Raw genomic sequence first — 13,284 nt, forward strand, 5'->3', positions numbered from 1 at the left:
GATCCTCAAAAGGTTTTACAGCTGCAACATCGAGAGCATCCTGACCGGTTGCATCACTGCCTGGTACGGCAATGGCTCGGCCTCCGACCACAAGGCAATTCAGAGGGTAGTGCGTACGGCCCAGTACATCACTGGGGCAAAGCTGCCTGCCATCCAGGACCTCTACACCAGGCGGTGTCAGAGGAAGACCCTAAAAATGGTCAAAGACCCCAGCCACCCCAGTCATAGACTGTTCTCTCTACTACTGCATGGCAAGCAGTACCGGGGTGCCAAGTCTAGGACAAAAAGGCTTCTCAACAGTTTTTACCCCCAAGCCATAAGACTCCTGAACAGGTAACCAAATGGTTACATGGACTATTTGCATTGTGTGCCCCCCCAACCCCTCCTTTACGCTGCTGCTACTCTCTGTTTATCTTATATGCATAGTCACTTTAACTATACATTCATGTACATGCTACCTAAAATGGACCGACCAACCAGTGCTCCGGCACATTGGCTAACCGGGCTATCTGCATTGTGTCCCACCACCCGCCAACCCCTCTTTTTACACTACTGATACTCTCTGTTCATCATATACAGTGGGGAGAACAAGTATTTGATACACTGCCGATTTTGCAGGTTTTCCTACTTACAAAGCATGTAGAGGTCTGTAATTTTTATCATAGGTACACTTCAACTGTGAGAGACGGAATCTAAAACAAAAATCCAGAAAATCACATTGTGTGATTTTTAAGTAATTAATTGGCATTTTATTGCATGACATAAGTATTTGATACATCAGAAAAGCAGCACTTTATATTTGGTACAGAAACCTTTATATGCAATTACAGAAATCATACATTTCCTGTAGTTCTTGACCAGGTTTGCACACACTGCAGCAGGGATTTTGGCCCACTCCTCCATACAGACCTTCTCCAGATCCTTCAGGTTTCGGGGCTGTCGTTGGGCAATACGGACTTTCAGCTCCCTCCAAAGATTTTCTATTGGGTTCAGGTCTGGAGACTGGCTAGGCCACTCCAGGACCTTGAGATGCTTCTTACGGAGCCACTCCTTAGTTGCCCTGGCTGTGTGTTTCGGGTCGTTGTCATGCTGGAAGACCCAGCCACGACCCATCTTCAATGCTCTTACTGAGGGAAGGAGGTTGTTGGCCAAGATCTCGCGGTACATGGCCCAATCCATCCTCCCCTCTATACGGTGCAGTCATGCTGTCCCCTTTGCAGAAAAGCATCCCCAAAGAATTATGTTTACACCTCCATGCTTCACGGTTGGGATGGTGTTCTTGGGGTTGTACTCATCCTTCTTCTTCATCCAAACACGGCGAAAGGAGTTTAGACCAAAAAGCTATATTTTTGTCTCATCAGACCACACAACCATCTCCCAATCCTCCTGTGGATCATCCAGATGGTCATTGGCAAACTTCACACGGGCCTGGACATGCGCTGGCTTGAGCAGGGGGACCTTGCGTGCTCTGCAGGATTTTAATCCATGACTGCGTAGTGTGTTACTAATGGTTTTCTTTGAGACTGTGGTCCCAGCTCTGTTCAGGTAATTGACCAGGTCCTGCCGTGTAGTTCTGGGCTGATCCCTCACCTTCCTCATGATCATTGATGCCCCACGAGGTGAGATCTTGCATGGAGCCCCAGACCGAGGGTGATTGACCGTCATCTTGAACTTCTTTAATTTTCTAATAATTGCACCAACAGTTGTTGCCTTCTCACCAAGCTGCTTGTCTATTGTCCTGTCGCTCATCCCAGCCTTGTGCAGGTCTACAATGTATCTCTGATGTCCTTACACAGCTCTCTGGTCTTGGCCATTGTGGAGAGGCTGTTTGTTTGAGTGTGTGGACAGGTGTCATTTATACAGGTAACGAGTTCAAACAGGTGCAGTTAATACAGGTAATGAGTGGAAAACAGCAGGGCTGCTTAAAGAAAAACGAACAGGTCTGTGAGAGCCGGAATTCTTGCTGGTTGGTAGGTGATCAAATACTTATGTCATGCAATAAAATGCTAATTAATTACTTAAAAATCATGTAATGTGATTTTCTGGATTTTTGTATTCGATTCCGTCTCTCACAGTTGAAGTGTACCTATGATAAAAATTACAGACCTCTACATGCTTTGTAAGTAGGAAAACCTGCAAAATCGGCAGTGTATCAAATACTTGTTCTCCCCACTGTATGCATAGTCACTTTAACGATACCTACATGTACATACTACCTCAATAAGCCTGACTAACAGGTGTCTGTAGCCTTGCTCCTCTTTTTTCAAATGTCTTTTTACTGTTGTTTTATTTCTTGGCTTACCTACACACACACACATACCTTCTTTTTTTTGCACCATTGGTTAGAGCCTGTAAGTAAGCATTTCACTGTAAGGTTTACGCCTGTTGTATTCGGCGCACATGACAAATAAACTTTTATTTGATTTGGTTTGGTTTAAACTTTGAAGTATGATGGGACTGCCATGTACCTAAATAATACCATGGCATTGCCTCATGGAAATACCATGGTTTTAATCTCTATTATACATTCTACCACGGTAACACACAATTATAATAAATGGTAACAAAAATTATCATAATGTACCATCTTTATTAATTGTGCGTTACCATAGTACAATGGCAGTATAATAAATAAACCCATCACAAGGTCAAAAGCGGTTGTTTGGTATTATTTTGAATTTATATACCTGTATGGGCAAGTTTCTGATAAAGTAACAGGCAGGCTACTATTGTTGGTCTAGTTTGTCTGTAACATCATAGAAAAGGGAAATACTTGCTATGAAAAAAAGGTCATACTTTCCATTTTTGCCCCAGTTTGGGTTTCCTGTGTTGCCAATATAAAATGTGGGAGAATGTGAGATGTAATCAAATCCAATCAAATATTATTTGTCATATACACATTTTTAGCAGATGTTCTTGCGGGTGTAGTGAAATGCTTGTGTTCCTAATCTTCCTAATCTTCCTAATGTAATGTAGCCTAATCTTTGGTATATTGTAATCATTTACAGTATTTATAGTCAAGGGGTGCTGTGTTTGTTTCGACCCCCGAGAGGCAGCCGCTCGCTCTAGTGGTTGATTCACGTGCTTTCACTCTACTGTAGAGTGGCTCTCGCACTAGCCTGCCTAGTCAGTGAGTCAGAGTCAGTTGAATGCGAGCCCGAGCCTGTTGGCAAGTTGCAGCGATGAGACAAGATCATAATTGGATGTGACTAAATTGTGGAGAAAAGGGTAAATTAAATATTTTATCATCACGTTGACTGAGTTATAAAGCATAGGATTTGAAACACCAAGGTAAGCGGAGTGTATTGATATACTTTTTATATTAAAAAAAGTCAATTAGCATAGAAGCTAACGTTGGCTAAAGTTATCATTAGAGAGTCATATTTACTGCCGCTGTTTACCCGCTCTTCAATGAATTTCTTCACTTTGACATGAGGAGCCCCGGTTAAAACGGGACTTGTCTCTTTTGAATGTCAGCCATTACATTCGGTTGAGCCGCATGGCAGAGTTGACTCTTTTCTGGCTTACAGACTGGCTGTCATTCGACAAGTTATCGTTGTGCTACGCACTGTCCATTTATTTGATGCTGAGCTTCTTCTCATCCAGAAACTTGTTCCCCTTGGCCATTTTCCAGATGATGTCCCTATAGTGGCGATTAGTGAAGCGTAGGATGACTTTGCGAGGGGCTCCATCAGATCTTCGTTTCCCAAGTTGATGTACCACGTCAATCACGCCTCTTAGCTTGTCTTTGATGCACGGAGCCACCTTTCCCAGGATATTGATGACTGATTCCCTAATGTCCTCTCCCTCTACCTCTCTTACACCTTGGATTTTCAGATTCCACCTGCGAGAGTACTATTGAAGTTCATCTACATTCTCACGCAGCTCATTATTTTGGGATTGCAGTTTCTTCAGCTCGTTCTCTAGGAATGCTATATTTTCCTTGTTCTCACTCACAACTGTGTGAAGCTGACAGACAGTCTCTGACAAATTATCAATATTCTTTGATGTTGCTTCGGTAGTTGGACACTTTGGCGAATGTAGCGTCTTGTTTTGTAGTCAGTGTCTGGATTGCAAAGAAAAGTTCAGACATGGACATGTCCTCTTTCACTTTTTTCTCCACAATATTTTTAATTGGGGTTCGAGGTAAAGAGGTTGCAAGGATCTCATCCTGGTCTTGTTCTTTCTCTTGCTTGAGCTAGTGGCATCTTGTGTATCCATGCTGCTCTGGCTCTCGTCATAGCTGGCATGCCTGCCGTGTTCTGTGAGGCTTGGATATTCCATCTTCTGTTGTCTTTCTGTCGTGTTCTTCCCATTCAATTTGACAAAACAATGTACTCTAAACTTGCTATATGTAGCTAAAACAAGTTATAGTTAGTTTCTTGCTACATTGAGAGTGTTAGGTTCTAAATAAAGAGAGTAAAAACTTGCGGACGACTAGTAAAGCTCAAACCAAGTTTATTCACCCAATGGGTCAGACAGTTGAACAGAGTAAGACATATTCACACAAGCACTGGTATTTAAACCTTCTTCCCATGCTAAGTCTCCTCCTTGCACATTTGGACAGCCAATACAGCTCTGTTACTGGACAGGACTTTAGTGATGCATGTTCTTTCTCACTTCATCTGACCTGACCTCGGCTAAAATTCCTCACTCCTCCCCAACTCACGGCTATCCTGATGTGTGTACCATGGTAGCTAGTACATTGAAATAAATATGTTTTTTTGGTCACTACCAGCCATGGTAGTGATAAAAAAAACATGCTATTTTTTATTGTACTAGCTACCATGTTACATCTTTGTAAGGGAGGGTGGTAAAAGCTAGCTAGTGTTAACCCATGGATGACAAATCTAGATAGCTAAGCCCTGGCACAATCTCAACATGTTTTCCAATTCGATCAATAAACCTTACAAAATCGTCAAACTCATGACACATGTAATTAACAATATTTCACTATTTGAGACTTACATTGCACTTTTACACATTACAAACCTTTAGGTTTGTTGGGTTGGGTTGTTGGCTAGGTTAGGTTGTGTTTTGGAGGACGCATGGCTCTCGACCTTCGCCTCTCCCGAGTCCGTACGGGAGTTGCAGCGATGAGACAAGACTGTAACTACTACCAATTGGATACCACGAAATCGGGGGGTAAAATATATATCTCTTTTTTAAAAGAGCATCTGCTAAATGACAAAAATGTAAATGTAAATATCTATTGTTGCCTCTTACAAGCCAAATTGTAAACATCAGATGTGATAATTAAGTTTACTTGGTACTCAGAATGGCGCTGCAATGGGATAGCTGCCGTTTTACAGGCTCCTGACCAATTCTGCTATTTTTTTCTGATCTTAAATTATTTTGTACATAATGTTTTTATTTTGTGCCATCGTTTTCTATGACCGAAAAGAGTTTCTGGACATCAGAACAGAGATCGCTAACCTCGATTTGGATGAAGATTTATACTTCAATGAGTTGGCGGTGCTGGACATACTGCTCACCCCGGACCAGGCCTAAATCCCAAAGACTTGGAAAAGGAAAAGACAACGTAAGAGATGCCTACATACTGGCACCCTGATGAAACTACTTTGCAGAGCAAATAGTCCTCTCTCTACCCTGCGTTCTATTGGCAAATCACTGGAGATTAAACTGGATGAGCTCCCTTCAATAGTATCCAATCAATAGGACCTATGTTTCTCAGGGTCGTGGCTGAACAAGGACATGGATAATATACATCTAGCTGATTTTTCTATTCATCATCAAGACCATACAGCAGCTTGGGGTATGGTTAGGGAGAGGGGTATGTCTGTTAACAACAGCTGGTGCTCGCTCTGTAATATTAGAAGGAAGTCTTGAAGTTCTGTTCGCTGGATTTAGAATACCGCATGATAAGCTGTAGACCATACTATTTACCAAGAGGGTTTTCATTTATATTTTTCATAGCAGTCTATTTATCCCCACAAACTGATGCTGGCATTAAGATCGCACTCAACGAACTGTATAGGGCCATAAGCAAACAAACAAAAAAATGCTCATCCATTTCTACCAGCATGTCAACTGTGCAACTAGAGGAGACAAAATGTAGATCACCTTTACTCCACACACAGAAATGCATACAAAGCTCTCCCTCACCCTGCATTTCTCCAAAACTCTATCCCCCTGATTCCTACATTCAAGCAAATACTCAAACAGGAAGTGCCATTAACGCCCTCAATACAGAAGTGGTCAGATGAAGAAGATGCTAAGCTACAGGACTGTTTCGTTGGCACAGACTGGAATATGTTTCGACATTCATCCAATGGCATTGAGGAGTTTACCACATCAGTCACCAGCTAAAGTAATAGGTGCATGGACAACGTCATTCCCACAGTGACCGTACGTACATATTGTCAGGTAGCCATTTCCCCATTGTGATTTGTGGGATCTTGACTATGCATAGTTGCCTAGTAGCACTGTTAACGTCACGTTTCGTTTGTGCTTTATTGTTTTGTTTGGTGAGTTTCGATTTATTAAAATATGTGGAACTCTACGCACCTTGGTCCAATCATTATGACGAACGTGACAGAAGATCCCACCACCAAAGGACCAAGCAGCGTGGTCAGGAGGAGCAGTGATCCTAGGCCCAGGAGAAAAGTGAGTGGAGGACATCATGGACATGGGAGGAAGTTATGACAGAGGACAAGACCCTGCCATGGAAGCAGGCAGAGGCCGCGAAGGAGGATCAACGGCGACTCTGAAGTTCATGACCACGACGTAAGCCTGAGAGGCAGCCCCAAAAAAACATTTGGGAGGGGCACACGGGTTGGTCGGCAAAGCCGAGGGGCGAGTCTGAGAGCGAAGAAGAATATTGGGATAGACTGAGCGAGGAGTATTGTGAGATAGTTGAGGGGAGTGATGAGGTAGAGTGGGTGTTTTGGTGTCTGGAGCAAGACAGTCACCGTGAGGAGCGTGGGACCAGTCAGGCACCACGTTATGCGGATATACGCAATGTGTCTTCAGTGCGCATCCACAGCCCGGTGCTTTCTGTGCCAGCTCCTCGCACTTGGCGTGCGAAAGGGAGCATCCAGCCAGGATGGGATGTGCTGGCTCAGCGCTCCTGGTCTCCAGTAAGTCTCCTCGGTCGAAGGATGTCACGCCCTGACCATAGTGAGCTGTTTATTCTCTGTTGGTTGGGGCGTGGTAGTGACTAGGGTGGGTCATCTAGGTGATGAATGGTTTATGTTGACCTGGTATGGTTCCCAATCAGAGACAGCTGTTTATCGTTGTCTCTGATTGGGGATCATATTTAGGTAGCCATTTTCCCCATTGTGATTTGTGGGATCTTGAATATGTATAGTTGCCTAGTAGCACTGTTAGCGTCACATTTCGTTTGTGCTTTATTGTTTTGTTTGGTGAGTTTCGATTTATTAAAATATGTGGAACTCTACGCACGCTGTGCCTTGGTCCGATCATTATGACGAACGTGACACATATCCCAACCCGAAGCCATGGATTATAGGAAACATCCACACTGAGCTAAAGGCTAGAGCTGCCACTTTCAAGGAGCGGAATACTAATCTGGACGTTTATAAAAATCATGCTACGACCTCAGACGAGCCATCAAGCAGTCCAACTACACCGGCTCTGATGCTCATCGGATATGTCAGGACTTGCAAATTATCACGGATTACAAAGGGAAACCCAGCAACAAGCTGCCCAGTGACGCAAACCTACCAGACGAGCTAAATGCCTTCTATGCTCGCTTCGAGGCAAGCAACACTGAACCATGCATAAAAGCACCAGCTGTTCCAGACGACTGTATGATCACGCTCTCCATAGCGGATTTGAGTAAGCTTTAAACAGGTTAACATTCACAAGGTTACAGAGCCAAACGGATTACCAGGATGCGTACTCAGAGCATGCTCTGACCAATTGGCAAGTATCTTTTCAACCTCTCCCTGACCCCGTCTGTAATACCTACATGTTTCAAGCAAAGCACCATAGCATGCCCAAGCACGCCAAGGTAACCTGTCTAAATGACTTTGAAATGCTTTGAAACAGACTAGACCCACTCCAATTCGTATACCGCCCAAACAGATCCACAGATGACACAATCTCTAATGCACTCCACAATGCCATCTCCCACCTGGACAAGAGGAACACCTATGCGAGAGTGCTGTTCATTGACTACAGTTCAGCACCATTGTGTCCTCCAAGCTCATCACTAAGCTAAGGAAAACACATCCGCAACACTGACCCTCAATACGGGGGGCCCTCAGAGGTACATGCTTAGTCCCCTCCTGTACTCCCTGTTCACCCATGACCGCGTGGCCAGGCATGACTCCAACACCATCAGCCTATAGGGAGGAGGTCAGAGACCTGGCAATGTGGTGCCAGGAAAACAACCTCTCCCTCAACGTCAGCAAGACAAAGGAACTGATCGTGGACTACAGGGAATGGAGGGCTGACCACGACCCCGTTTACATTAACTGGGCTGTGGTGGAGTGGGTCGAGAGCTTCAAGTTCCTCAGTGTCCACATCACTAAAGATCTAGCATGGTCACGTACACCAACACAGTTGTGAAGAGGGCACAACAACGCCTCTTCCCCCTCAGGAGGCTAAAAAGATTTGGTATGGGCCCTCAGATCCTCAAAAAAGTTTTGACAACTGCATCACTGTGAGCATCTCAACAGGCTGCATCACCACTTGGTATGGCAACTGCTTGGCATCCGACTGCAAGGCGCTACAGAGGGTAATGTGTACAGCCCAGTACATCGCTGGGGCCGAGCTCCCTGCCATCCAAGAGGGCCCTAGAAATTGTCAAAGACTCCAGACACCCAAGTCATAGACTGTTCTCTCTGCTACCGCATGGCAAGCGGCACCAAGTCTGGAACCAACAGGACCCTGAACAGCTTCTACCCCCAAAGCCATGAGACTGATAAATAGTTAAATAGTTAACCAAATAGCTATTCGGACTGCATTGACCCTTTTTGCACTAACTTTTTTGACTCTTCACATATGCTGCTGCTACTGTTTATTATACTATATATCCTATTGGCTAGTCACTTTATTCCTAGTTATATTTACATATTTACCTCAATTACCTCATACCGCTGCACATTGACATCGTACTTGTACCCTGTGCCAAGTTATCATTACTCATTGTGTATTTATTATTCATTTTATTATTACATGTTATTCATTTTGTATTATTTCTCTATTTTCTTTCTCTGCATTGTTGGCAAGGGCCAGTAAGTCTACACCTGTTTATGAAGCATAAGTTACATTTCATTTAAGCTATTGTCTTTCATTTAAGTACAGTGTTCCACGACCTGAAAGCTCTTTGTGGCGTGCCAGGATATCCTGGATATACTCTGTTCACAATTGATAGTTTGATACCAGTTGGGAAGAGATAAGTGGAATTACAATATTGTCTTGTCAACTGTAAACAATTTCTTTATGACACTGTTCTCCGTGTTGAGTTAAGCCTCTCCCTAAAACTGCATTTCATGCTTTGCTTTGCATGTCCTGTTGACACTGGTTATTCACATAAACTATACTGTATATACAAAAGTATGTGGACACCCCTTCCAATTAGTGGATTTGGCTATTTCAGCCACACCTGTTGCTGACAAGTGTATAAAATTGAGCACAAAGCCATGAAATCTCCGTAGACAAACATTGGCAGTAAAATGGCATTACTGAAGTGCTCAGTAACTTACAACGTGGCCCGTCATAGGATACCACCTTTCCAACAAGTCAGTTCATCAAATGTCTTCCCTGTTAGAGCTGCCCTGGTCAACTGTAAGTGCTGTTATTGTGAAGTGGAAACGTCTAGGAGCAACAATGGCTCAGCTGTGAAGTGCTAGGCTACACAAGCTCACAGAATGGGACCGCCGAGTGCTGAAGCGCACAGCGCGTAAAAAATAGTCTGTCCTCAGTTGCAACTCTTACTACCGAGTTCCAAACTGCCTCTGGAAGAAAGGCCAGCACAAGAACTGTTCATTGTGAGCTTCATGAAATGGGTCTCCATGGCCGAGCAGCAGCACACAAGCCTACGATCACCATGTGCAATGCTAAGTGTCGGCTGGAGTTGTGTAAAGCTCGCCACCATTGGACTCTGAAGCAGTGGAAATGCGCTGTTTTTCATCATTTGGGCTAGGCCCCTTAGTTCCAGTGAAGGGAAATCTTAATGCTACGATTCTGTGCTTCCAACTTTGTGGCAACAGTTTGTTGAAGGACTTTTCCTGTTTCAGCATGACAATGCCCCCCATGTACAAAGAAGGGGCCATACAGAAATGGTTTATCGAGAACAGTGTGGAAGAACTTGACAGGCCTGCACAGAGCCCTGACCTCAACCCCGTCGAACACCTTTGGGATGAATTGGTACGCTGACTGCGAGCCAGGCTTAATCGCCCAACATCAGAGCCCGAACTCACTAATGCTCTTGTGGCTGAATGGAAGCAAGTCCCCACAGCAATGTTCCAACATCTAGTGGAAAGCCTTCCCAACTCCATATTAATGACCATGATTTTGGAATGAGATGTTCGACGAGCAGGTGTCCACATACTTTTGGTCATTTAGTGTAAGTATCACTCTCAGACTCAGCTAATTTTTGTCTTCCCTGTATTGTATGCCACAGGTCTACATGTACATTGCACTCTAAATGATAAGCACTGCCACACCCAATGTCCACTCACAATATGATTACACTACAGCAGACTATCTGTAGAAAATTCATACTCTGGAAAATTCTTAACATAATCATTCTCAAGAGCCCAATATCTTGAACATAACAGAAATTCGGTGGCCTTGAGAACCTTCATGCAAAACCAATGGACACGGCCGCGGGTAATAATCTTCAAGAGAATCAACTCGAATGCATTAGAATACATAGCCATCCAGGTGATTATTGGTGCATACCTTGTAATTGTAATTTTCATGGACTGACTTTTATCTCAGAATAATGACTAATGCATCTTCTGTGACTCAGGAGGACCTCCTTCTGCTATTGTGCGTTTGGTAACATGGAAGAGGGCATACATTACCTGACTCCATTACTTGATAATTGGTTTTCTTTGTGAAGACACAGCTTGTAGATTCACTATGGGATCACTGAATTAGTAAAGAAGCTCTCTCAAGAGTCTCACCTTGACCACGCTGTCTAGTTGGAGTGCCCGAACCCTGGATACATGTTTTAGTTATGCCACACACTGTAAATAGAGATCGGGAAATCGATCGATGGACGATTTTCCAAATGTTCATTAATGTCTAACAACAGATCTAATAACTTGTCTGTGCACTGTATGGCTGTATTACAATGTATTAATTATTAGAACTCCTCTAATAAACCACACATTTTAGGTGTAGATTTGCTTTCCATAAACAATCACACAGACATACACAGACTGCCTGATTCAAACTGTATTTTATTTTCACGTCGTCCTGACCAGCCCGGTTCCAGCAACTATGGTGGATGGCTTACCAAGCCCACAGTGTAGTACAGCTCAGCTTACCTCAGAGGTGTGTTATACATATCTTGGCATACAGTATCTAATGCCAATGTTTCTGTCCTTTTTTTCAGGAAAACACTACCGCAAGTCCTGCGCCTCGTCTGGTGCCTGCCTCATCGCCTCCTCTGGCTACCAGCAGTTCTGCACGGGGAAACTCAACTCAGTGTGCATCAGCTGCTGCAACACACCCCTCTGTAATGGACCGCGTCAGAAGAAACAGAGTTCCAGAAAAAGAGTTCCCTCTGCTGCCTCGTCTCTAATCCCACCACACAGCCTCGCCCTCATTTTTATTCCCTTCCTCCTGCACCCATTCTCCATATTCTGCTGACAGAGCCTATGATTGGCTGGTTTTGTCTCATCAAGACTGTGGTCCAGCTTTTGGACTCAGCCTGTGTTTCAGTGAAAGGTTTCCCAGCCTGTACGGTGTCCATATCTTTAATGGATGTGTGACACTGTCCTATCATGGACACCGTATTTAGAAAATGTCCTAATATGGACAGTAACTTGAGGTCTAAAGACATTGACTGAAATTAGGTATTGATCCTGACAAATATGTTTATCGAGTGAGTCAGGTGCACCACATGTTTGATAGACAATGGGCAGGTTAACCAATGACCCAAGTTTATTTGACAAAAGCAAGCTACGTGTAATGGAAATGGAAGATATAGATCGACAACATTTTTATCCATTTGACAGGGGTGTATTTAACTTTTGCTGAACATTCCTTATTGCTACAATGATGGAAACAGTGTTTTTTTGAATAAATGCTGATTGCCACCAGTCAAAAGTTTGGACAGACCTACTCATTACAGGATTTTTCTTTATTTTTTACTATTTTCTACATTGTAGAATAATAGTGGACACATCAAAACTATGAAATAACACATAGAATCATGTAGTAACCAAAAAAGTGTTAAACAAATCAACATATATCTTCAATTTGAGATTCTTCAAAGTAGCCACCATTTGCCCTGATGACAGCTTTTTGCACCCTCTTGGCATTCTCTCAACCAGCTTCATGAGGTAGTTACCTGGAATGCATTTCAATTTTAACAGGTGTGCCTTGTTAAAAGTTAATTTGTGGAATTTCTTTCCTTCTTAATGCATTTGAGCCAATCAGTTGTGTTGTGACAAGGTAGAGTTGGTATACAGAAGATAACCCTATTTGGTAAAAGCCCACGTCCATATTATGGCAAGAACAGCTCAAATAATCAAAGAGAAACAACAGACCATTGTTACTTTAAGACATGAAGGTCAGTCGATGCGGAGCATTTCAAGAACTTTGAATGTTTCTTCAAGTGCAGTCGCAGAAACCATCAAGCGCTATGATGCAACTGGCTCTCATGAGGACCGCACAGGAATGGAAGACTCAGCGTTACATCTGCTACAGAGGATAATATCATTAGAGTTACGAGCCTCAGAAATTGCAGCCCAAATAAATGCTTCATAGATTTAAAGTAACAGACACATCTCAACATCAACTGTTCAGAGGAAACTGTGTGAATCAGGCCTTCATGGTTGAATTGCTGCAAAGAAACTCCTACTAAAGGACACCAATAAGAAGAAGAGACTTGCTTGAGCCAAGAAACATGAGCAATGGACATTAGACCGGTGGAAATCTGTCCTGTCGCAGAAACCATCAAGCGCTATGATGAAACTGGCTCTCATGAGGACCGCACAGGAATGGAAGACTCAGAGTTACATCTGCTACAGAGGATAATATCATTAGAGTTACGAGCCTCAGAAATTGCAGCCCAAATAAATGCTTCATAGAGTTAAAGTAACAGACACATCTCAA

General features: G+C 43.4%; 1 protein-coding gene across 1 annotated transcript in view; it reads left to right on the forward strand.

Moving 5' to 3' along the window:
• The window catches only part of LOC110519992 (ly6/PLAUR domain-containing protein 1-like), a 48,980-nt gene extending 36,645 nt beyond the window's left edge, over window positions 1-12,335 (forward strand). The window contains exon 3 of the mRNA XM_021596932.2: window positions 11,558-12,335. Coding sequence (XP_021452607.2) covers window positions 11,558-11,814 — 257 coding nt within the window. The 3' untranslated portion in view covers window positions 11,815-12,335. The remainder of the gene's footprint in view (window positions 1-11,557) is intronic.
• Window positions 12,336-13,284: the final 949 nt, after the last annotated feature.

The sequence above is a fragment of the Oncorhynchus mykiss genome, chromosome 3 (assembly GCF_013265735.2).
Source record: "Oncorhynchus mykiss isolate Arlee chromosome 3, USDA_OmykA_1.1, whole genome shotgun sequence".
Taxonomy (NCBI): Eukaryota; Metazoa; Chordata; class Actinopteri; order Salmoniformes; family Salmonidae; genus Oncorhynchus; species Oncorhynchus mykiss.